General features: G+C 39.8%; 1 protein-coding gene across 2 annotated transcripts; it reads left to right on the top strand.

The window, feature by feature from the left end:
* The first annotated feature begins 9449 nt into the window (after positions 1-9449).
* Positions 9450-24898, top strand: LOC119485606 (MICAL-like protein 2). Of its 2 annotated transcripts, XM_037765308.1 has the most exons (17): positions 9450-9833; positions 12372-12420; positions 15377-15518; positions 15606-15793; positions 16096-16223; positions 17037-17647; positions 17681-17867; positions 17976-18175; positions 18611-18668; positions 19194-19333; positions 19555-19619; positions 20172-20295; positions 20424-20526; positions 21692-21765; positions 21853-21967; positions 22306-22352; positions 24141-24898. In XM_037765308.1, exons 1-17 carry the CDS (start codon positions 9691-9693, stop codon positions 24224-24226), a joined length of 2460 nt encoding a protein of 819 aa, XP_037621236.1. In that variant the 5' UTR covers positions 9450-9690; the 3' UTR covers positions 24227-24898. The 2 variants fall into 2 exon arrangements, with proteins under 2 accessions (XP_037621236.1, XP_037621235.1); XM_037765307.1 differs by having other exon boundaries at positions 9452-9833; positions 17037-17867.
* The last annotated feature ends 268 nt before the right edge of the window (positions 24899-25166 follow it).

Here is a 25166-nt window from a genome sequence, read left to right as displayed (position 1 = left end):
GTATTTATTTTATTTGCACACACATACAACTTAATAAAATCCAGATAATAAAAAAAAAACATACATTTTATTTTTGATCTTGCCTGCATTTGAACCTTGAGGTGCTGGAGCACATTGTGCCACTAGAGGACACACTTTCTCAATACTGTGATGATAATTGTTGGTATCATTCCTCATAACAGATTCTGTTGTTTCCCCTACAAAATATGGGATGTCAGATTTATATAGTATATTTGTCAGTTTTAATTACTGAAAAGCAGGTGTTTTTTTCCAGGTTTGAACCCCAAAGTAGAAACTTTTGAAAGAAAAGTGAAGAAGAAATGATCTTCCGTGTGTCTACAACTCTGATCACAGCCTCCATGCAGAGGTGTTTAACCCACAACGAGTCCAAAGTACTTATGAGGTTTTACTGTAATATATGCCTGTCTTATCTTTTAATACCTTTTGTTCTGGAGTGAATTACAAACCTTTGTAGACTAAGAAACTGCAAGATATGTGGTTAATGTTTACCTTATCTATTTTATAATGCTTGTCTGCGTTGGCTGAAATACATATCCAATATTAATATATTTTAAATGTATCACATCTTTGTCCTGTTGTCTTTACAGCATCCGGGATTGTGATTTTTTATCACATCTTCCTCCTCGACCTTCTTCTCTGTTAGTGTTTCCCTTTAATCATCCCCATCCCTCTGCAGCCTCTCTTTCTCGTGCTTTTAGTCTCAACCATTTTAAACCCAGCACTTCTGTAGATAGAGGAGTCTCAGGATGTCTGTCATTAAGATACGCCAGCCATCTGACGACTGAGCTAAATTTGGCCTCATGCAGGAAGCGATATAAGAACAAATTTCCTCTCATTTTTGTTTGTGTTGATTCATCAATGTTTTCTTATTTTTGCTCTTCTCTTAGGTAAGAGAACATTTTACTAGTGGTCGAGAGCACTCTCACCAAGATAAACATCTTGTTTTCACAGTCCACAAATTGTTTGTCCAACGCAAGAAAACATAAGTTTTAAATTTGAGGAACACAAAAAATGCATAAATATCATATAATCAAATTTAGATGTTATAGGTCAGTGTTTCCCAAACTTTTTTTCTGGGGACCCGCTTTTTAAAAATGACAAACCATCGCGACCTAATTCACGTTAGGCCTTATATCTATTAATGGTGAGAAAAGAAAATGTATGCATAAATGCATCTTAAATAGGTAAACCAGACATTTTGAAGAGATAGACGTAATCACAGCGTCTTTTTATGAATGTGTTATTGAAATCATATACACATGTTAAATACTATAACTATATAAATTAAGCTAAATATATGCATTTAGGCGGAGTTAAGTAGCTCTCGTTTTTTTCCTCTCAGTAACACAAACAGAGTGAACGCTAGCCTTTCATGTTATATTCAATTTTATAAGTAGGCTACTATTATCAGAACACTGAACATTCAGGCTCCCTCGCGGGGCTGAAAGTTGTACTGCAGATATAAATGTTAAAAGACTATGGAAGAAATTCTGCAAATTTATTTGGCAACCCTGATAAAATCTCCTGCGACCCACCTGTGGGTTCCAACCCAGTCTTTGGAAATGATTGTGTTTTGTGGGCTAAAGAAATACTATTGGTCCATTGATCCCAATTTTCCTGTAACGCCAGTACAGACGCTCTGGAAGGTCACACGTTTACTTTGTTCAAAGGTCCGATATTATGTTCATTTTCAGGTTCATACTTGTATTTTATATTAGAACATGTTTACATGCTCTAGTGTTAAAAAAAACAACTTTATTTTCCTCACACTGTCTGCCTGAATATACCCGTATTTACTCTCTGTCTGAAACGCTCCGTTTTAGCACATTTCAACAGAATTGTGTGGCAACAGTTTGGGTCCATGTTTACTTCCTGTCAGCTGATGTTATTCGCATACACCGCAACAGGAAATTAACTAGGACACATTAAGAGTGTCACAGCGTTTAAAACTGTCAAATGGTCTAAATATTGTATATTTGTAACATCACAAGTGAACAGAAATCCTGGTGGCTTGTTTCAAAGGCGCAGTTTCTGAATACGGGCTGTGTGTATTTCTCTGTGGATTGAGCATTTTGATACTTTCACAGTATTTATATAGGACTTAAACCTGCTTTATGATATAAAAGACATGAAAATCTCACTTTTTACAGTATGGGACATTTAAGTTTATTTAACAGTAGCCTACCTCAATTTCACTGCTGCTGAAGTTCTTCTTGTGGCCTTTTTTTCGTGGCATATCTACAATTCTTGGGCATGTGCCAGAGTATGTGCACACGGCACAATACCTGCCCTTATATAATGTTTAGGAGGTGTTACCTATTTTAATAACAAAACAATTGGCTACTCCCCTCCAATTTATGATCAAGTGTGATTCATCATTCAGCACACCTGGATAAGAGCAGATTTGGATGGTTAAGAACGTTTGGTGCATCTGGAGTTGACTTCTCTTATTTTTTGTCTTAACAGAAAATGTAAGAGAAGTTTAAGAGAAGAGGCCCAGTGTCTAGTATGTGCTGCTCTCCATAGAAACTAACCAGAAAACAAGCTGTAAACTCTGAAAGAAGCACTGAGGCTAAAGTCAAGAATTTGACTGGATCTCATGAGTCATGACACCAAACAAGTATTTGATTGTCTCCAACAAAACATACACACAACAGCTGTAGGATGTGATTGTCGTATGTTCCTGCTCTGATAGCAGGGTTGAATTATCCTCCACTACTGATAGACATGTTTTTATTGGCTCTGTGCAAACGTTCACAGGCTAACTGTTTCCAGATGGCAGTTTGTGGAGGGCACGTATATCATTCAGGCGAGGGGGAAGAGAGAGAAAGAGAGCGGCGGGGGTTTGTCAAAAGCATTCTGCTCTACTGACGAGGGCATTTCCTGTCTGGATTTGGGAGGATTAAGTATTTGTGCGTGGGGGGTGTTTGTATGGTCGGCATGTGGAGAGAGAGACAAAGTGGACTTCACAGGACTTTTAGTGGATTGTGTACATGTTTGATTTGACTGCTCCTAATGTGGGAGGAAAGGAAACATGTATAAAGGCGAAAAGTGATTTAGTGTCAGAGTTTACACGTTTTTAAGAAAAACCCTAGGTTAATGTTTCAGTCTGGACTTTCTGAGGTTGTTTGTTTTGTCATATTTATGCAGCACATTTCATACGGAAAGCTTCACAATATGCTTCACAAAAACAATTCTGTTATATATTGTTGTAAAATTAAATATTTGTATAGTTTTTAACAGATTGTTATTTTGCAAGAGAGTCTAGGGGGCATAAAAAAAGAAGCTAAAATCAGCTTCATTGTTCGATTGTTACTTTCTTCTTCTGTCTGGGTGTCTTTTTTTAAAATGAGTCAGTCTCAAACCGACAAAAACAGTTCAACAAAACAAACTACAACTCTTTTAAGTGTGTGTGCTTTTTATATTCACTTATAATCTTTCCATCAAGACCACTGGTTTTGTGAAGCCCAAGTTATTTTTGGCGAGTCCAGACTTCATTTAGTACAGCGGTTCCTAACCTTTTTCCTTAAGGGCCCCCTTTTCTATCATTGAGTAAACTGACGACCCCTGACGACTAAGTGACATATTTAATGTACATTTCGTATTATATTCAATGCATAGCAGTAACAGTATAGAATAACTGATAACTGTACAATTAACCCAAATAGTGAATGCAATAACTGCAGGAAGTTTCTATAAAATGAGTGATTTGGATGGATTTTAAGGCAAGGCAAGGCAGCTTTATTTGTAGAGCACATTTCAACAACAGGGCAATTCAAAATGCTTTACATAAACATTCAAGAACACTGCGACAAAGTGCAAAAGAACATTAAGACATAATTAAAACAGTTATAAAAACATTAAAACATTAAAACATTAAAGATTAGAAAATAAAAACAAGCTAAAAATAAAAGCTAGGATAGAAGCTAAAATAGCATAAAACACAGAAGAGTAAAAGCTCTAGTGCAGTATCAGATCATTATCTGGTTTAATAAAAGGCAGCAGCAGCAAACAGGAACGTTTTAAGCTTTGTTTTGAAAGAACTCAGAGTTGAAGCGGTCCTGCAGTTTTCTGGGAGCTTGTTCCAGATATTTGGTGCATAAAAACTGAACGCTGCTTCTGCATGTTTAGTTCTGACTCTGGGGACACTAAGCAGACCTGATCCAGATGACCTGAGAGGTCTGGATGGTTCATAACATAGTAGAAGATCAGAAAAATATTTTGGCCCTAAACCATGTAGTGCTTTGTAAACCAGCAGAGTATTTCCCGTGAATATTACACCGGAGATGAGATTTTCTGTATTGTGTTTTTTTAAGTATTATTATTATTTTTTTATAATCAATCATTCATACATCATCATTTTTTTTTTTTTTTTTTACAAATTCAGTGTTTTTTTCTCCCTGACGCTTGACCATTATTTTGCTTGCTCATACTTGCTAGTTGTTTTAACTGCGTACTTTTCTAATTTTTAAGTTTATTTATTACAAAGCTGTGTTGAATACTCCATTTTTATTGGTCAATCACAGCGTGATCTCAATCTGTTAATTCTTTATAACAGAACGTTACCATAGGCGCAGTTCTGATGTCGGACTCTGGCGAACTTGACGTTTTTAAGTAATTTCTTAAGTAAGTAGCCGTGTAATAAGCGGGATAATGTACAGCGAGCCGGTCATTGTTGTGAAAGAAATCCCTTCAGGGCGATGAGAGACAGCATCGCCCTGTCGGGGTTTCTTTCACAACAATGACCGGCTCGCTGTACATTATCCCTTACATATTAAATAATAATCCAATGTTTTAGTTTTATTCACAGAAATGAATGAAATGCTGAGATGTAGACCAACTGTATATTTTTTAAAAAGTTGTCTTACACCCATTAAAATCAAGAAGGCCTCGCGACCCGATGTAAAGCTTTGGCGACCCCTAGTGGGGGTTGAGACCCCCAGGTTGGGAACCAGTGATTTAGGAGATGGGTCTAGGTTTGTGATTAGAGTTAGATTCCGGTAATGATTAAGTGAAGAAATGTCATACATGGACACATGCAAGTCAGAATTGTGCATGTGCGCCGCTTGCCTAACCACATTTTTATACTCACTAGTCTGTATTTTGCCTCCACACCTACAGTCATTTGAGTTTAGTGTTCCTCAAAGGTGTGGTGAGGCCTGCTGCCCCATGATATCACCAAACAAATATTTACTCACTTATCACATTGACTTTTGCTTTCTATTTGCTCTCTTCTCTATTGTATCTGCTTTAGGTAGAATCATACTTCTACAGTGTGTGTGCGTGTGTGTGTGTGTGTGTGTGTGTGTGTGTGTCTGCTTTGCAAACAAAAACTCTCAATCATTGTCTACTCGATACAGAATCCAATTCTGGTTTGAAAGTCCAGTAAATTCCCTTCAACTGACAGATTCCCATGATGGTCTGAAGCTTTAATTCATCATTGATGAAGTTGAGTTAAGTTAATTACGTGACCATTAATTTAACTGTTCAGGCCAGCACTTGAACATCTGGCAGACAAGCAACATCTGCCTGTGAATGAAATGATGGTCATTTCAAGAGTGTAAATATAGAACAAAATAGTTTAACCCCTGACATAGAGAGGAAAATGATGATTCAAGAGTAATGAGTAATATGTGATTTAAAAATGTCACAGTCACACGATCTAAGAACAAGTTCATGCAAACCAATATTAATAAAATCATGTTAAACTAGCAAAAACACATTCAGAACTGCACAGAAACACACAGTGATAGACAGCTCAGCTGACGGCAGCAGAATACCTGAATCCTGTTGGGGATTTTTATCAATTGTGCAACATTTAAAGAGTGAAACTGAAAAACACTTCCACACCTTCTCTGGTTGATAGTTTGGCCACACCCATCAGTGATGTCACAGTGTGCTGATCACACTCAGGAGTGCACGTCTACATCACTGCAGCAAGGTGAAAGTTTCAACCACTGGAGATGCATTTTAAACTGGATCAGTTTCACTTTAAAACAGCATTAATTTACTTTTTTGGCTACTTTGGGGCAAACATAAACCATTATCACCATAAAGTTGTCATAGGAAATGTGTTAACAAACGACTGCTAACATTCACACGTCCAACATTCACTCTCCTTTTAGCTCTGTTTAAAGGTGCTAAACTCCAAATTCAGATCATATCTTTGATTTAGGGATTGCCTCCACACAGCTCTCAACATGGTGACAACTGTGCCGGCGGTAGCAGCTAGCGGTGCTAACAGCACTAACAGTGTAAACACCGGCAACTGTCATATAAGCTCAGTGCAGAGCGGCAGAATTAGCTAGCCAGTTTGGCACAAACACTGGGACTCACATGCACTAACGTACCCACGCGGCCGGCCCGGCTACGTAAACAAAGCACAAAGAAACTCAGATTACAACACACACAGAGGGAGAGTGACTTCATTCTCTGCTCAGGTAGACATTACTCCACTATATCTTTACGAAGCGAATAGTTGCTTGCTGCTATATTAGTTCTCTGAATTTCGCATTTAACACCTTTAAAAGAAGCGAAATATCTGGCATTTAGCTGCTAAATGTTATCAGAAAAAGCACAAAAAATACATAGTTGAAAGTCGTGCTGAGCGTCACAAAAAAAGGGAAATTCATGTCTGTGTACACAAATCAAATAGATTAGAAAGATGGATTTGATTTTGTGTCTATATTTCACCAACTGCCGTGAGACTGTGTTGGTTTATCCGACCTTTATCTCTGATTACTGGAGGCAGAGTCGATGAGAGCAGAGAGAGTGAACCAAAACAATAAAAAAAAGAGCTGAAAGATGCTGAAAAGCTCTATAAAGCTGAGAGGGAACTGCAAAAATGGGTGATAATTCTGTGTGGGTTTGCCACTACGAGTTATCTCCTCCACATACACACAGTGATTAAATCCATTAATATAATGAAATATTGATTTAGTGCAGCTTTAAAGTGAACTGTGTTATGGTCATTTAAATGCATCACATTGCTGTAGCACCACTTGAAGGTAAATGCAATGAGTGTTTCCATGTTGACTAAACTTGTTCAAGAATGACGGCTATTTATGTTAAATATGCAACACCTACAAGAAATGGCAGTCAATTACTGGAAGATAAGACAGAACATCAAAATACAACATTTAGTGGATATTGAAATATGCTTGAATTTGCTTAAAATTTGAAGAAGGAATGGTGGAAAAACTTTTGCAAAAAACAGCAACATTGTGGGAAATAATTTGGTGATATTTCGATGACAGGTCCATGTTTGTGGTGTTTTATAAATGGACACATGGTGGCGCTATCAGCACCAGCAAACAATAACTTGTTTCTTTTCCCATGACCTCATTTATTTTAAATCTGTAGATCATACTCCTAACAAACAGACAAATAAACAGGACCAGAAAGAAACAGTTCACTGCAGTGAAGACGGTGAAGCAAAGTACAGCAAGCACCTGAAAGTTTGACTCAGCAGAACGACGCTGCTCTGCTGTCGGCCTGCTGCTTTCTGAGCATGCGTGCAGGTGTCAGGTAACTTAGTAAGCCGACACACCCACACACCCAGCCAACAGGACAGGACAGGACAGGCCGACTTATACAAGCAACAACCACACCTGGTGAACTGGTTTCACAGTTTATCCTCCATTTAATAGCTCCATATTATAACCCTTGAATACATTTTCCTATAATATAAAATACAAATATGTCACGGTAACTTATTATTTAGGAGGTGATGTAGCAGGGGCATGGAGGTCATGACCCTCAGTTTCTGGGTGGGTTTTTGAGTTTACATTGATGACATAATTGCACACCACATACATGTGGTAATGTTTTTTTAAAAGTGTGGTATTATTTGTGGTCTATATTTAGCATCTTAAAGGAACAGTGTGTAGCATTTCGGGGGATCTATTCGCATAAATGGAATATAATATTCATAACTATGTTTTCATTAGTGTATAATCACCTGAAACTAGTTGTGTTTTTGTTAGCTTAGAATCGGCCGTTCCAACACGTTCTCATCCCATCTCGTCACATACGGTCGTTTTGTCATGCCCCTTGGCGTCACTTTAGGTTTAGGCAACAAAACTACTTAGTTAGGTTTGGGGAAAAAAACTACATGATTGGGCTTAAAATTACTACGTTTGTGAAGTGAAAATTAAAATGAACGCGGGACACGAACGAGCGGCTGATTGTAAAGTGAAAGTGAAACTTAACGCACGGTACATGAACAACGGTCTCCTGGATGAAAGCCCTGTGTGTGTTGGACCCATCCACCCTTTTTCCCACCCTTCCTTGTCCTTTGTGTCTCTTTTCATTCTTAAGGTGGTATCACATGAAACTACAAAACTTAAAAAATCCATTGGTACAAACCATTTCATACTACTGGGGCGGCTGTAGCTCAGTGGATAGAGTGGGTTGTCCTTTGACCACAAGGTTGGCGGTTCGATCCATAGCTCCTACAAGACTGCATGCCGAAGTGTCCTTGAACGAGACACTTAACCCTAAGATGCTCCCCGGGTGCTTGCAGCAGCCCACTGCTCCTAAAAATACTTAGAATGGGTTAAATGCAGGTCAAATTGTATCATGACCATTTTAAAAGGTGTCCCTTGACCTCTGACTTCCAGATATTTGAATGAAAATGGGTTCTTTCTCCCTTTACAGACATGCCCACTTTATGATAATCACATGCAGTTTCGGTCAAGTCATAGTCAAGTCAGCACACTGACACACTGACAGCTGTTGTTGCCTGTTGGAGTTGAGTTTGCCATGTTATGATTTAAAAACGACACGGAAAGCGACCTTTCTGGTCAATATGTGTCATTGTTTCGTGTTGTTAATTGATTTCCAGTAATAAATATATACAGTTTGCATAAAGCAAGCATATTTGCTCACTACCATGTTGATAAGAGTATTACTTGACAATACTTGACAAATCTCCCTTTAAGGTACATTTTGAACAGATAAAATGTGTGATTAATTAACTATTTTAACCAATTGACAGCTCTAGTTTTGTTTTTCATCTATCTATGACTTAAAGTGTCCTGAGTAATTTGGACTCATGAACTCATAGCTCTAAAATCTTATCTATGGCTCTGTGACACACACACACACACACACACACACACATGCACACACATATAAGAAATGAAGCTCAAAGCAACCATGAGACTTTGTCTGACTAAATGTGAAGTGTCAAAGCAACTGCTTGAACTACTGTGATTATCTAAACCAGTATTAGTGTGTAAAACCTGGTGCTTTATCTATAAAACTACAGAACAAACACCAGTAATGAGGCAATACTAAACAAAGATCTATAACACACACACACACACTGAAAGGAGAAACACAAAGGCTGAATGAGCTCCACCCAGATACCGCGTCACCATCGACCTTTCCCAGGTGTCACATCCAGTTTCTTCACATTTCCTCAAAGGGTGATTCCCACACACACATCATCACCAACACACAGTCTCTTACACAGAGTCCTGCTGCTGCCTGTCATTTCCTGGATCCAGCGTGTCCAAGCTGCTGTGGAAACTTTCACAAGTGTGTTGTTGGAGAGAGGAGGAGGAGGAGGAGGAAGAGGAGGAGGAGGCAGCTCGGTGAGCCTCCAGCGGCGCTGCAGCTCTCAGGACACGGATCAGATCAGCTCTGCTCTGCTCCGCTGCGGGGATGTCGGCGGTGAAGGCTCTGCAGCAGTGGTGCAAGCTCCGGTGCGACGGCTACCGGGATGTGTCCATCACCAACATGACCACGTCCTTCAGGGACGGCATGGCTTTCTGTGCTCTCATCCACAAACACAGACCTGATCTCATGTAAGTACTCAGACGAGCAGGAACTGAGGGAAGTTATCTACACCAGTTCCTTCAGTGCTGCTTGTTTCCTGCCTGTTCACAACATAAACTGTTTTAGAGAGGAAGGAGTTTTACTTTCCAGCTTTGTGGTGCAGCTTTATGGTAGGTTTCTGCAGGTCTTTAATGAAAGGGAACTTTATCTTCATGGGTCTGCAGGAAAAACAGGAGCAGGAGCTCAGCTGTGGAGTCACTAGAACTCATATAGCCTATAGAGGTGGTGAAGTGTGCATGTTTTTACATGGATTTTAATGTTCTGCACAGTTTACCTGACTGCTAATGTGATCATCTCTGTCAATCCTGTTACTCAGTATTTATATTTGCAAAGTTGTAAACTTAAAGCAGCAGTAGGCAGAATGTTTTTGGCATCATTGGGCAAAAATTCCATAATAATATTTCGGCATATTGTAATTCAAGTGTTCTGAGAGATAACTAGACTTCTGCACCTCCTCATGGCTCTGTTTTCAAAATCTAGCCTGTGACGGGAGACTTAGAGCGTTCCTATTGGCTGTTCATTCAACGGAGGCAGCTGTCAATCACTCGCAAACTCCGATCAAACGGTCAAACTAGGGAGCGCTGATCAAATATGAATTAATATTCTGTTACTGTAATGCCTATTTCTTGCCTCAAATGTTTTCAGAAACATCTTGTAGTGTTTAGCTGTAAAATGAGAAAGTTCGCTCCGGCTGGTGTGCGGTGCTTGGTATTTCCTCAACTGATCTCAACATGGCTCCCGGGTCACAGAGTTTTTAATGGGGGAGGGATCGCCTCGCTTCCCAGCATCGGACGCTTGATGGGCGGCCACTAGACGCAAGGCACTCTGCACCTGATTGGATAAATACTTTCCCTCGTGGCACTCAGCTTTCTAACCGAAACCAAGAACGCGGCTTGTTTGGAAACTTTCTTGTCTTGTATCACCAACATGGTTCACCAAAATGTGTTTCTGAAAACATTTTATGCGAGAAATACGGTTAGTTTAAAAGTTTCTCGAGAGTATCCAGAGGCGGCGAGTCGCGTCGGACGCCTCTGATTTGCATAAAGTTCCTAGCTCTCAAGTTTATGCAAATGAGGAGCAGGCGACTTGACGGTTCGTCTCTCAAAGCGCACCCCAACGCTGCCAGATTGCATTGCACGACTACTTGCATAATGAATGGGAAGCGTGGAAAGGACAGAGGCTGTGGTCACACACCATAAGAGGAACTGAATACCTAATAGTGAAATATAATCACTTCTGAATACTCAAACGTTGAAAATTTCACTTTGAAAACCATCTATCTGAATTTATGATCTGCGTTGTCACACGCGTGAAGTTGAACATCTGGGATAACAAGTCTAAGCAATCGAGCCTGAATAGAATAATTTGCTTCCATAATAGCCACACATCTATTAGGCCTGAAATAACCTGGTCTCAAAAACTCTTATTGAAATGCCATTTTAATGGTCAGCTATCACAGGCGTGTAGTTGACGGACATATCGCTTCAAATTTGACTTGTTCTTTCCCCAAAACACTTAAAAACTTTTTTTTGTGTGCGTTTCTTGTAGGTTTTAATCAAAGTTGCACAAAACCTCTGCAACTATTGATGTTTACCATCATTGAATAACGTCTTGATTCATTATTAGATAAAGTTTTTCTTTATTTAGTTCATAGAATGTCAGAAAATAGTGTAAAATTCCCGTTACAAGTTCCCAGAACCCGGGGTGAAATCTTCATATTGTTTGTTTTGTCAGGTCAACAGTGCGAAGCAAGCAAGCAATTTTCTGTCTATTGTCTAATTGTTTCAGCTGTGTCAGTACTTGGAACTGAAAATGAAAGTTGCATGGGATCTCATACAGTTTGTCTGTGTTGGTTTGAGATCTTGAGGATTTATAGGAAAGTAAAAGCACATCTGCTCTGTGTTTTTCCCGGGACTTTCTGATAACTACCAGGGAATTTCCACCTGGGAATATTGGTTAATATTTGGTACTTGTCTTTTGATGGCCTACAAGATGTTCTCAGTTAGATGTTTCCATGTTAGGCTTTGGTTTAAATATTCCAAAGACTTGACTCATCATCTTTAGTCCGCCAGTTTTACACAGAGATGCCTGGTGTTGTTCCAGAGAAGCCATTACAGCAGACAGACAGTAGTTTCATTTTAGGAAGAGCTGCTCCAGTTTTTCCATTCCACTTTTTCCTTGCAGCCAGACGAGCGTGGCGGCACATTTCATGTTTACATGCTGAAGCACTAAACATTGGTTAAATGCTTTACTTCAGTTTACTGAATATAGACACACTCATGCCTACAGGCTGAACTTTCTGTTCCAGCTGTTTGACAAACTGACATGAGATCATGTGTCACCACAGCGACCGTGTAGTGAACTGATCAGTCACCCTGTCATGATGATGTGACGGCGTTGCATGACTAAATAACACATGTTTAGGTCTCGACTGCTTGTAAACAAATGAATGAGGAAGGGAAGTTGGATCACGTGTGTTACACAATTTTTTTCCTCCTCTGTTGCAGCAACTTTGATTCATTGAAGAAGGAAGATGTTTATGAGAACAATAAACTGGTAAGACACGTTTACATTCTGCATTTTGACTTCTGACTGTTTTTAATTTGTGTTTGCTGAGTACACACAGGGTTAGTATAGTAGATATACAGACATTCATGGTCCCCAGAGGATGAATCCTATTGACTTAAAGGGGAACTTCTGTATTTTTCAACTTGGACCCTATTTTCGCAATGTATTTGTGTCTAAGTGACTAATGGGGACAATAATTTCTTAAATAGGTCCAGTATTGAGTGATAACGATGTAACCGGCAGCTGCTAAACGAGCTGCGAGGGCAAGTGAGCAGCGTCAATGTAATGTTACGTTACGTCCACTAAAAGTGCTTGTTTTTGCCACTGACAGGCTCAGATTGTTATTATAAGTGTCTGACAACATTATGGAAAGGACCCTACAGAGGAATAAACCATTTTTCTTACCTTTCTCTTGATCCGGTCTGTTTGATATTGTGTCCAAGTCCCGCTCAAGGAGGAGTCTCGTTGTGAAATCTGAATATTCGTATATTTTGGCTCAAATAAATACGGACGGCCATCAAATTCAAAGACCTCGTCCACATTGTGGAAATCATCTAAATATTCAGCCATGACATTGAAAATCTTTTAGATAACACTAAGCTACACTTTCTGTACTCTAACACAACAAACTCTGCCCGGCTGGCACTCACGTTTCCACCATGGATGTATTCCACTATTCCACTGTTGTCTTCCAGCAACACGTCACCTCGCCATATTTCAGAACAATACTTCTCCTTGATCGAGACTCTTTCCATAATGTTGTCAGACACTTATAATAACAATCCGATCCTGTCATGGCAAAAACAAGCACTTTCAGTGGACGTAAATGACGGTGCCAGCTTGCCCCAATAGGATCACATTGCAGCCCATGAACAGCTGTCGTCTACAGCGTTCTCCCTCAAAACTGGAACAGTTTCAGAAACTCAGAAACTGTTGTTGCTATTAGTCAGTTAGACATAAAAACATGGAAAAATCCAGAAGTTACCCTTTAAAGGTTCTCTGTGGAGTTTTAAACCTCTAGCAGTGATAAGGAGCTGTTTGTCTATGAGTGGGCCCCTGTTTTGTTTATCTCGGATGACATGATACAGTCCTACCAATGGTTTCACATTATTCCACTGATCAGTAGTTGGCGGTGACATGGCAAGATATGCTGCAATGAAGAAGAACACTAGAAGCTAGTAAACATGGATGTAAACAAAGCAGGATTTAAAATCCTAAAATAGATCCTGAAATACTTGATTTATTAATCACTAATTAAAGTAATTGTTACTTGCAGCCATAAATTGCTTCTACGTGCGTGTTGACTCTGGATATTGCATCATCAAGATTAGATAACAGGCAATTTTCAAAAGCGTCAGTGTTGAAACATAGCTGAAGATCCCAGTCATTGCCAAATATGGAGTGTTTTAGTCTGGGAACTTTGACATTGGCTTCTTCATTGCTTTCTTTACTTTCACTTTCTTCCCAGAGCTTCTTTACTGGATTTTGAGCTCTGCATGACAAAAACTCGACATTACTTTTACTCTTTAAAGTGATATTGAATAAAAGCCTAAATTAGCAGCCAGTATTTGACACTATTCAGGATTGTAGCTGAAGCTTAAAGAACATATTAAGGTTAAAAACGACGATGAGCTGTAAGAGATTAAAGTGCACAGCAAAGTAAACAATGTTTTTATGGCTCTTTTGATCTACTGATTACTGATTAAGTTCTGCCTCTGGTGCTCGGCGGCGGCCTGCCTCTGCTTGTTGTTGTTTTCTGCTTCCATGGAATCCTTTCACTTTCACTCTGAACACACAAGGTGTAGACTCAACCTGTGCTCAGGAATTTTCCATTTGAAAAAAAGGATTTTATGTAGGATACGCAAAAAAACAAGACATACATTATAGAAAACATTGATTTAAACAAAGAAAACGTGTGTCCACATCTAAAGGTAGGACAGGCATCTCAAATCCAACTCAAATAAACAATTAAAATAAAACAAATTTTATTCAAATTAACTAGGGCTGTCAATAGATTAAAATAGTTAATTAATCGCAAATTAATCACACATTTTTTATCTGTTCAAAATTTACCTTGCTTTGTGCAAATGTATGTATATATTTATTATTGGAAATCAATTAACAACACAAAACAATGATAAATATTGTCCAGAAACCCTCAAAGGTACTGCATTTAGCATAAAAAAATGCTCAAAACATAACATGGCAAATTCAAGCCCAACAGGCAACAACAGCTGTCTGTGTGCAGACTTGACTATGACTTGCCCCAAACTACATGTGATTTTCATAAAGTGGCCATGTCTGTAAAGAGGAGACTTGTGGGTACCCATAGAACACATTTACATTCACATATATTGCCAAAATTTCGGCAAAATTTCGCCAAACTTTCACTTAAGTTTGGAGCATTATTTAGCCTCTTTCTCAATAAGCTAGTATGGCATGGTTAGTACCAATGGAAAACTGAGCCTACTACAACCTAAAATTCACAAGTGGCATTAATGCATTAAAGAAATTAGTGGTGTTAAAACAAATTTGCGTTATATTGCGTTAACTTTGACAGCCCTAAAGTTAACACTTTTTAAAAAAGTACCAACATGTATCAGCGTTATTGCGTCGGTGTCAAAACACTGATTTTTTGGCAAAAACTTTGGAAAAAAGATACCTCAACCCGAAAAGAAGACTCTAAAGTAAAGCTGAAATTAAAAAAAAACTAATTTAGGACACTCAAAGTCGATAACATGCACTTGAACACCAAGTGAATATCTTGTATGAAGTGTGTTAAGATGCAGAAACATCAGTTTTTCAGTGAGGCCTCATAAAGTCAGACTTTCTGCTTTTCATGTGATTTATTGGTCCATTTCCATCTTTGGCTGCTCGGCCTAGATGCTATAAATCCACCCTGAGCTTCTTCTGTCTTGTTGGATAAAGTCAATGTTATTTGCAGGCATTCAAGGTTGCGGAGGAGGAGTTGGGAATTCCAGCGCTGTTGGATGCAGAAGACATGGTGGCTCTTAAGGTTCCTGACCGCCTCAGTATCCTGACATACGTGTCCCAGTACTACAACTACTTCCATGGACGCTCCCCGAGTGAGTATCAGTGTCTCGCTGTGGCCGTCTCTTCCTTTGTTCCCTTCTTCTTTCTTTCTCATCCGTTTATTTGTGTGCTCGCTGCAGTTGGTGGTTTGGGCGGTATAAAGCGGCCAGCTGACGGCCCCACAGAGGAACCGTCAGGGAAGAAGAACCAGGCGGTGGCGTCGAAGGTGTTTCCCTCTTCTAAACCGGCCAGAGAGAACAGCCCTCCCCCCTCTTCCAACATCTCAAGGCCCTCTCCTTCTCCAAGACAAGACAGAAATGCCACAAAGGTAACCTTTACTGCCTGAATACTTTACACAACCATTACTAATAGTGAACAGAAAGTGAAAAAAGGCTTGTTTTTGGAATTACTTCATGAGAAATGTGGAAGTTTGCAAAGTCAAACACATTTAAGATGACCCAAATACCTACAATTGTTGTGTCTGTACCAAACTACTGTTCAAAAACCCCCCAAAAAACCCTGCATTGCCTCAGAGAAGTTACAGCAAGTGAGGTAAAAGATGATTAGTCATGAATCAAGTGTTATTTCCACCTCATGTAACCTCTCTCACCCTCTCTTCCCCTCTTCTAGGATGTTGTGGGTGAGAGATCCCACCAGACGGGCACCCTGAGTAACAAATGTGTGTCCTGCAACAAGCATGTTCACCTGGTGCAGCGACATCTAGTGGACGGGAAGCTCTATCACAGGAACTGTGCAAAGTAAGAACCCTTGTCAATTCCTTTAATCGTAACTGATCCGTATAATCTGTGGAGTCTGGAGTGTGCCACGTGAACAATTAGAGACATTTTTAGTTCTTAATTAAACTCAAAGTAAAAAAAAAATGTAATTGATAAATCTAAAAAAAGCAATTATGAATTGATTAATTAAATTACCCTTTAAATGATGCATTACAAGAGTTCTCCACTGATTTTGCATTGCACTCCTACACCACTGTCAGACTCACAATGGACAAAATTGATGCAGCAGAAGCAGACAAATTCTTCTTTGTCATACAGTAAGTTGATGCATATATTACCCACAATGCAATTCGACCGCTGACAGTTCAGTTGGAGGTTGCGTATGTTATGCTGATAGCGGCTCTTTACCTGTGTCCTGCTTATCATATTCCATGTCAAGGTCCATTTGTGTAACATTTACAGTTTCATTTCATGATCGCTTTAAAGGGACAGTTCACCCCAAAATCAAAAATACATATTCTTCCTCTTTCCTGTAGTGCTATTTATCAATCTAGATTGTTTTGGTGTGAGTTGCCAAGTGCCGTAGAGATGTCTGCCTGCTTCCTCTTGAATATAATGAAACTAAATAGCACTCAAGTTTGTGGTGCTCAAAATGCCAAAAATGCATTTGAAAAACTCAACAGCAATGTCTCTTTCCAGAAATCATGACCTGGTTACTCAAGTTAATCCACACACCTTGTTGTGAGCAGTGTCACGTAGGAACTAACACTGTGGGAGTCATGTGTGCGAAGCATTTTGTAACGACTACATGTCTTTGTGCTTTCTGTCTTTCAGGTCACTGACGCCTACAAACCCAACTGCACCTCTCAGAGTTTTACCCACAAACACTCCTGTTTCCAGATTTAGTCCTCTGCCAGACTCTACTAAAACCAGTACAACTACTCCCGCTCATACACCCTCCAGACCAACACCACCATGGCTGAAATCCAGCATCCCTCCCAGCTTCTCCACCACTCTTTCTCCTTCTCCGTCTCCTTCCCGGCCTGCTTCAAGTCTCTCTTCTGCTGCTAAAGACACTCCGACATCTGTTGTCTCCAAACCCGAGCCTTCACGGACTACATTTCAATCTACCTTCACCACCACACCAACGACCACTTCTAACAACACCAGGCCCACTCCTGCTCCTCGTGCCTCAACCACGGCAGCCAAGACTCTGCAGTCCAAGCTCAATTTCTTCCAATCGGATAACGCCGCTAGCGAGGAAGAGAAAAAGACTACAACCACCAACATAGTCATAAATAAATGGCCGAATGTGACCGGTAAGGGCCAGGAGGTCACAACAGGGCAGGCCGTCACTTTGGTTGTGAATGTTGGTGGTTTTGGCAGAAAGGAATCAAATGTGAGCTTGGACACAGGTGGGGAGGGAGCTAAACCAGCTGTTGGAGGTGCAGATTCAAAGATGAAATCAGCTGGTAGAGGTGCAGATTCAAAGATGAAACCAGCTGGTGGAGGTGCAGATTCAAAAACGAAATCAGCTGGTGGAGGTGCAGATTCAAAGACAAAAGCATCAGCAGCAGCCTTCATCTCCAAAAAACTGGCTGAGGAGAACAACAATAACAACAGTAAGCCATCATGGATAACTACAGTGCTGAAGAAACCTGACAAGTAAGCAATGAAACACACTCACATACAGTACATGTTTGTCTAGACTTAATAGTATCTTGCATTGGCCTGACCTCTAGTGGTGAATAGTAGCATTTAATCTCTGATCAGACCTCCTCAAGTGGAGACTCCAAAGAAGGAGACGGTGGGTGCCAGAGGGAGGAAGCTGCTGAAAGTTGACCGGTCAATCCTCGCTGACACGGAGACCGAAAAATCCCGGACTCCGAGCCCGGCCGCTAAGAGTGGACTCAGAGACAGAACCCCAGATAGAGGCACGCCAAAGCCCCGCAGTGCATCACCCAACACCTCAGGTTAAACTCACACACTTTGATAACTGTACATAGAGGAGTTTAGTCTGGTGTAATGCATGTTTGTGGAGTGGGAAACCCTGATTTGTGTATGATACAATTTATGAGAAAGTGCTTGTTGTACTTGTTTAGAGCAGTGATTCTCAAAGTGGGGTCTGTGGCACTCTGCCAGGGGCTCCATGAAGTTTTCAGATTCATTTATTTAAATTATCATTTTATAATTTATAGGGCTGTCAATCGATTAAAATAGTTAATTGCGATTAATCACAAAATAATCACCTATTTTTTTATCTGTTCAAAACATACCTTAAAGGGAGATTTGTCAATTTAATACTCTTATAATTGGAAATCTATTGACAACACAAAACAATGACAATGGTGAAGAAGTAAACCTGGAGGTGTAAAACATTAAAGTTTTGATTTCCCTTTTCTCATCAGCATCTGAAAACAAAGACTCTCCTGCAGACTGGAGGTCAAAGCTCAAACCCATCGCCAAGTAAGACTTATTTATTTACTTATTATACCATATTTCTGGTTAATCCCTTGCCCTTACTGGCTCAGTTCCTATTGTCATAGCTCCAGCAGGGTGTATCTGTACGTGGGCGAGCTCACAGCATATCAACATCTCTTCCCCCCTCCGATGTCCTGTCCATCCATCCATCCTTTGATCCTGTCTTTCATCCATCTATCCAACCTTTTCCGTCCCACAGGACGCCTGTACCTGCTGCTCCTCCAAATGGCTCGGCCATCATTTGTAGTCAGAGCTTTCAGCCTCTCCTCTTCCGCCACATGCATGTGAGCCCCAAATGGTGTCAAGACTGAGTAGAGTCCTCCGCGGTGCAACATATGCTCAGTGCTCAGAGTTCCTTTCCCCCGGATGACCTTTCCTCCCACTCTCATGAATCAAAACTAAGGGCTGCAGCAAGACAGAAAGGGGACTACTTGTAGGAGCAGATAAATGACCATTAATTAAATTCTGTCTCTTTTTCCTCTATTCTGCTCGTCCTCTATCCATCCACAGACCTGCTGGTCCCACACAGTCCTCTCCTAAACCATGGAGGGCTAACGGAGCCGGAAAGACTCCAGAGCTGCCTGTCAGGCCTTCTCCACCCTCTCATCTGCCCACCCCGGACGTCTCTGTCACTCCACCTGCAGCAAAGGGTAACATGGGCACCTGTGCTGTAATGTTGTTCTGTTTAAATGCAATTTGGACAAAAAATATACCTGCACATTGCACATCTTTTTCTCAATTCCTCTTTTATTCTACATGGGCACATCACATGACAATGTTTCTACCACAAATGGTCTTCCTCCCTCTTCTGTCTTTGTTCTTAACTTTGTTTTAATATCTATTTTCTGCGTTATAACTCTTTCTTTTTCAGGTTTCCTGAATGGTCCGAAAGTCCCAACTGCAAATGGTACCAAGTCAGAGTCAAAGATTTCCAAGGTATGTGAACCTTAGATGGACAATAAGTTGGCTTTTGCTTAACATTAGGCTATATCATATAATATTAAATGCAATCCCTTTGAGGTTTTTATTGTTTGTTCAGTCAAAATAAGCATTTAGAGGATGACACTTTGAGCCAGTGAGTTTAGTGCATTGCATTGTATAAACTCTTTTTAATTAAATGTGTGTTAAAACTAAGTAAAATGAGCTAGCAAAGGATGCATTGAAGAGTAAAATAAATTCAGTTTAATTTAACCGCAGCTGGAAAATAAGTTTACTTTCGCTTTTATCATATAATTTCATATGTGCAAAACCAATAATAGGAAAACTAAGGAGCTGATAAATTAAATTTTAATTTATTTAATCTACTGATTGGTAGTAAAAGTTAAAAAAATAAATGATCTTTTACTGCTTTCTTCACACTAAGATGTAAGGATGTTATTTAATAAAAGCAATGGGATCACTAATTTATGTTCACCTGTGCTCTTTACCTATGTTTTGGTTCATATCTTCCATTTAATTTGTGCATGTTTGTGTGTGTTTCATCTGTAGACGAAACCAGACTACATTAACAAAGATGACATCATGAAGGAACTGCAGGAGATTGAAGATAATTTGAACGAGTGGGAGAAGAGGGGAGTGGAGCTGGAGGTGAAGCTCCGCAGCAGTGAGGAAGGTGAGATAATAAACACATAACTCATACTGTATATGAGCCTCGTCTTCAGTCGGGAGTGAAAAGAGAGGCAGATTCAGAGGAAGGGAGTGTACAGGATATGGGATTAACTGTGTGTGTTTGTGTGTCAGAGGGTGAAGATGACTCTCTCATGGATGGGCTCATGGTCGAGTGGTTCAGCTTGATCAGGAACAAGCAGGTGGCGATGCGCCGCGAGTCTGAACTGGTCTACATGTGAGTAAACACATACACGCACACACTTAGAAAAGGCAAAGGGGCATGCCACAATTTTAGCGATTAGTGAAACAGACTTGTGGCCAGAAGGTTGACAGTTTGAATTCCCAGTGTCCTCCCTCCTCCGTCCCACAGCAGGGCGTCCTGGAACGAGACAGCTCACCCCCCCACTGGCTGCAGTGTGAAGCAGGATGCTGCTTAACTGCACACATGCACTGCAATTATTCCGTTCATAAATTAATGTCAACCCTCTACCTCTACCAAGGCCTTTTAAAGGCAAATGAGGACAAACAATATGAAAAAAAAACTGTATTTGAATCCATATCTGCATTAAGATTCACACATTGTTAGAAATCATGGAGATTTTAGGAAAATAACTTAACAATGGCAACACTGTGCTCATGAACACTTAGTAATGACCATTTAAAGCTGCTCTAATCAATATTTTTATGTCAACAATAGACCAATTGACCATGAGATTTGTGACAAGGGTGGCTCATTATATCCTGCCTCACACCCGAGTGTTTTAGTGTCTTTTAGCTCATTGTTTTGGTTTTACGGACTGCAACTTTATTGTTTTGGTTCACTCACACCGCTCTTATCAGCGTAATTTCCAGTCTCAAAAACCCACCGTACACTATACCTGCCAAGCACCAAAAGGTAGTCTGGCAAAGTTAGCGACAAGCTAACGACCATAGTCGAGCATTTAGCAGCTAAAGAGACAGATATTTCACTCTGGAAGTGGTGGAGACCAAAAACCGAGCTAAAAGGTGAATATTGGCTTTTGATGATTTTGCTGTTTTTAATGGCTCCAAAAATGAGAAGTTTGTCAGGAGGCATTAGAGGAAAGGCCATGGTAATAATAAAAAGATATTCCAATGACAAAAAATGTTGAGCATAAATTCTTGATCTTGTGTTTAGTAGTTTGGCAACTCAGTGTCCTTAATGTACTTAATAGTTTTTGCCAGAACTTTCAACTGCATCTCACGTAAATGTGTTTAGGCAGTATAATAACGGTAAAGCTCATATGAATAGAAATGTGTTGAAGGAATTAAGCTAAACAAAATTTGTCAAACAACCAGACTAAAGACATACAATTCTAGGCAATAGTAACAAATACAAAAAAACATTTAAATCCATATTTGTATGTTGTTTTTATGTGTAGTGGGAAAACCCAGGACCTGGAGGAAGAGCAGCCCAGTGTTGAGCTGGAGCTCAGGAGGCTGATGGAAAAACCAGGTGAGAGTTTGGGGGGAACGAACACATTCAACACAACATGACACAAATCGAACATCTCAGACTGAAACGTGTTTTGTGTTTGAGCAGAACGTCAGAAAACATCTTGGGACCGGAAGAGAGAGGAGGAGCTGATGGCCAAACTGTTTGAGATTGTCAATGACAGAAACGCTATTGTAGAAGGTCTGGATGAGGACAGACTCAGGTGTGTTTATACAACTACAGCAGAGGTGATGGGTCATTTGGGGCAAAGCTGCTGGGTAATACTTTATAAAAACCATCATTCATAAATGGTAAATTGATAGTTAATTAAACTTAGTTAATAGTTATTTTACTGTTAACAATGAAATGATGATAATAATAATACATTTTATTTGGTGGCGCCTTTCAAGACACCCAAGGACACCAAAAATGACAACAAAATGTTTCACTGCCCTAGTACTCACAGATTGCATCGTATGTATAAGTACAGCATATACAGTATATGCTCATACAGGTATAAACTGCTGTTAATCTCTGTTTGCTTTTTGTGTGTTTTCTCAGGGAGGAAGAGGAGGACATGGAGATAGAAAAGATGATGATGAATTTCAGTGAGTGTCTGAAACACCTCCACAGACCCCCCTTCCCTCCGCTCTGTTCATTAGTTATCACAACCTCCATGTCACTGCAACTTAGTTGGCTTATAAATTATCCAATTGAAGATTTCCATCATGGACGCCTCTAATTGAAGTAGATAGAATTCTCATCGTGGTTTATGGACGTGTGTGTGTGTGTGTGTGTGTGTGTGCGTGTGTGTGTGTGCGTGTGTGTGTGTGTGTGTGTGTGTATGTGAGCTGCATTTTTTACCGGGCGATGTTTTCATCTCATTTGATCTAATGACTGCTAATGGAAAAAGCATCAAACAAAATGCTCCCCCTCTTTTTTTTTGTCAGCGCCGTTTCCTATTAGACAAATGGATAATGTAGCTGGTTAATTTGACCCTCTGATAGAATAGAGTTAAAGCCGGCTTCATTTGCAATTCATGACCGGGAAAAGCAGGGCTGAAAATTGAGGAGATTTATTGAACTTCAGTGAAAGGTCGTTATGTTGCAGCGAGTGAATGCCGACCGTGGGCTAAAGACTAGCCATTTCATTTTAATGTATTCGTAAAGTTAATGCCAAAGTTTCACAGTTCATTCCCGCTCTGAGTGCAGTCATGTGATCGTTTACACACACACGTTAGGTAAATGCTACTTTATACCACGGCCACGGAAAATACCACTTTTTGATTTCCTGGCAGGTGTTTTTTTTTTAAATCTTGTATCAGGACATCTCAGACAAAGGTTAACTGACATGCTGACATTAGACTGCACGTAACCACGGCAACGGTGCTTCCGCTATGTGAACCCTCGCTGGTGAAACAGACCTAGCTTATGAGTTAAACTGACTATAAAACAAACTTTAACCACAACCTGTGGACACAGCTCTTTTTGCTTGTGATAAATGGTTGTGGTATAAGCACAATAATGCATGCAGAACTGCACTAATATAAAAATTAGGGCTGTCAAAGTTACCCGCAATAATAACGCCTTAACGCAAATTCATTTTAATGGCACTAATTTCTTTAACGTATTCAACATTCATTATTATTAGTTATTTTCAGACGGATATCGCTGTTTGTTGTGTGTAGAGATGTGTATGTGTACAGTATTGCAGCAATAGAGACAGAAAGACAGAAGAACATGTCAGCCTGCTGCGCTGTGAAGCTTCAAATACCTTCGAATAATTCTCACCAAAGCTTCGAAGCCCAAAAAATGGTATTTGGGACAGATGTCGTCCCTCAAATCCAACTCCTTTCTTGCCTCTGACAAAGATTGAGTAAAAATAAACATAGAACTATTATTTGCATACAAGTAGGTGAAAAAATAGGTGTATATATAACAAGTAATAATGACCAACAACATATAATGTGGCTATAAACAAGTCAAATGTTCTGTAGATTGTAAACTAATACAAATAGTGCAAAGAAATATTCTTGTCATGTTATAGTTAATTTAGCTTTAATGTTTAGCACTTCTGAAGTGACATATACATGACATATTTAAAGCAGCATTAATCAGATTTTTTGGCCGCTTCGGTGCAGAACCTTAAAAACAAATCACACAGGTTTGGGATATTATGGGTTTATCAAGTTAATTTATTAGCAAACTACTACAAAACTTTTCATGTGCTGCAAACAGTACTTTTAAAATCTGATTTTCCAATTTTTTTATAATCCTAAATGTAAAAGCTGATTTGAGTTGATTGATTGAGGTGTCACAGAATTACTTTTACCAATCTCACCTGTCATGTTTACCTCTGTGTCATCTTTTAACTATCCTCCTCTTCTCCTCTCTCAGACATAAAGAAAGACAAACAAGACAAACCAAAGAAAAAGTCTCCGATGTCCAAACTGTTCAATTGGGGGAACAAGAAGGAGGGATGATGCTCCGCAGAACACAGCGCTGCTACTGTCTTTGATGTGTGTGTTTTTTTGCTGCTCTTGTTGTAGTCTTAATGTCAGTGTACTCAGCCTGTGATTCATGGGATAACACGTTAGTGTGTCTGTGTGTGCTTGTGTGCGTGTGTATGTGTGATCTGTCATTTTAAGCGCTTTTAGAAAAATGCCCTTCCCTCTGTCGACTGCATCACTCAAGATCTGACGTTACTCCTGCCACACACACACACACACACACACACACACACACACACACATGCACGCAAGCACACACAGATGATGTTGAGGGGTTAATGACTCACCAGCCGTGATGTGATTGGGTTCAGCGCTCCGGTTGTTAGTTTTAATACCCTTCTAGTCTTAATCTGTCTACTTAATGCTCTCTCTCACACACACACACACACACACACAAGCAAACTCACACACATTTCCTCCTTATATCTTCTTACATGTGCAACTTATTGAAATGTTGGTTGTGTACAGTAACACTAGAGATGCTAATAGGAGTTAAAGAACAGAGGTCAGACAGCTGTTTCTTGCTCGCTGCTCATGTTTCGGTCCAGAGTACCAGACTAACGTCAGGGTCACTCTCTGACCTTGTTGTAGTCGATTACATGTTGAACTGCTTTTAAACTCAAAGGTCGTGCTCCGTGTCGTTTTCTCTCAAATACAGCACTCATTTTTTTTTCTTGGACAACAAGTTTTCTCAGAGCGCTGCCCTCTGATAAGGACAAGTTTTTAAAAAAATATTTTCTTTATATTACGGCTGTCAAACGCTTAAAATATTTAATCGCGATTAATCGCATGATTGTCCATAGTTAATCGCAAATTAATCACACCTTTTTATCTGTTCAAAATGTACCTTAAAGGGAGATTTGTCAAGTATTTAATACTCTTATTAACATGGGAGTGGGCAAATATGCTGCTT

Source organism: Sebastes umbrosus, chromosome 3, assembly GCF_015220745.1.
Source record: "Sebastes umbrosus isolate fSebUmb1 chromosome 3, fSebUmb1.pri, whole genome shotgun sequence".
NCBI lineage: Eukaryota > Metazoa > Chordata > Actinopteri > Perciformes > Sebastidae > Sebastes > Sebastes umbrosus.
Note: the sequence above shows the minus strand (reverse complement) of the source record. Positions and strands in the feature narration are given on the sequence as shown.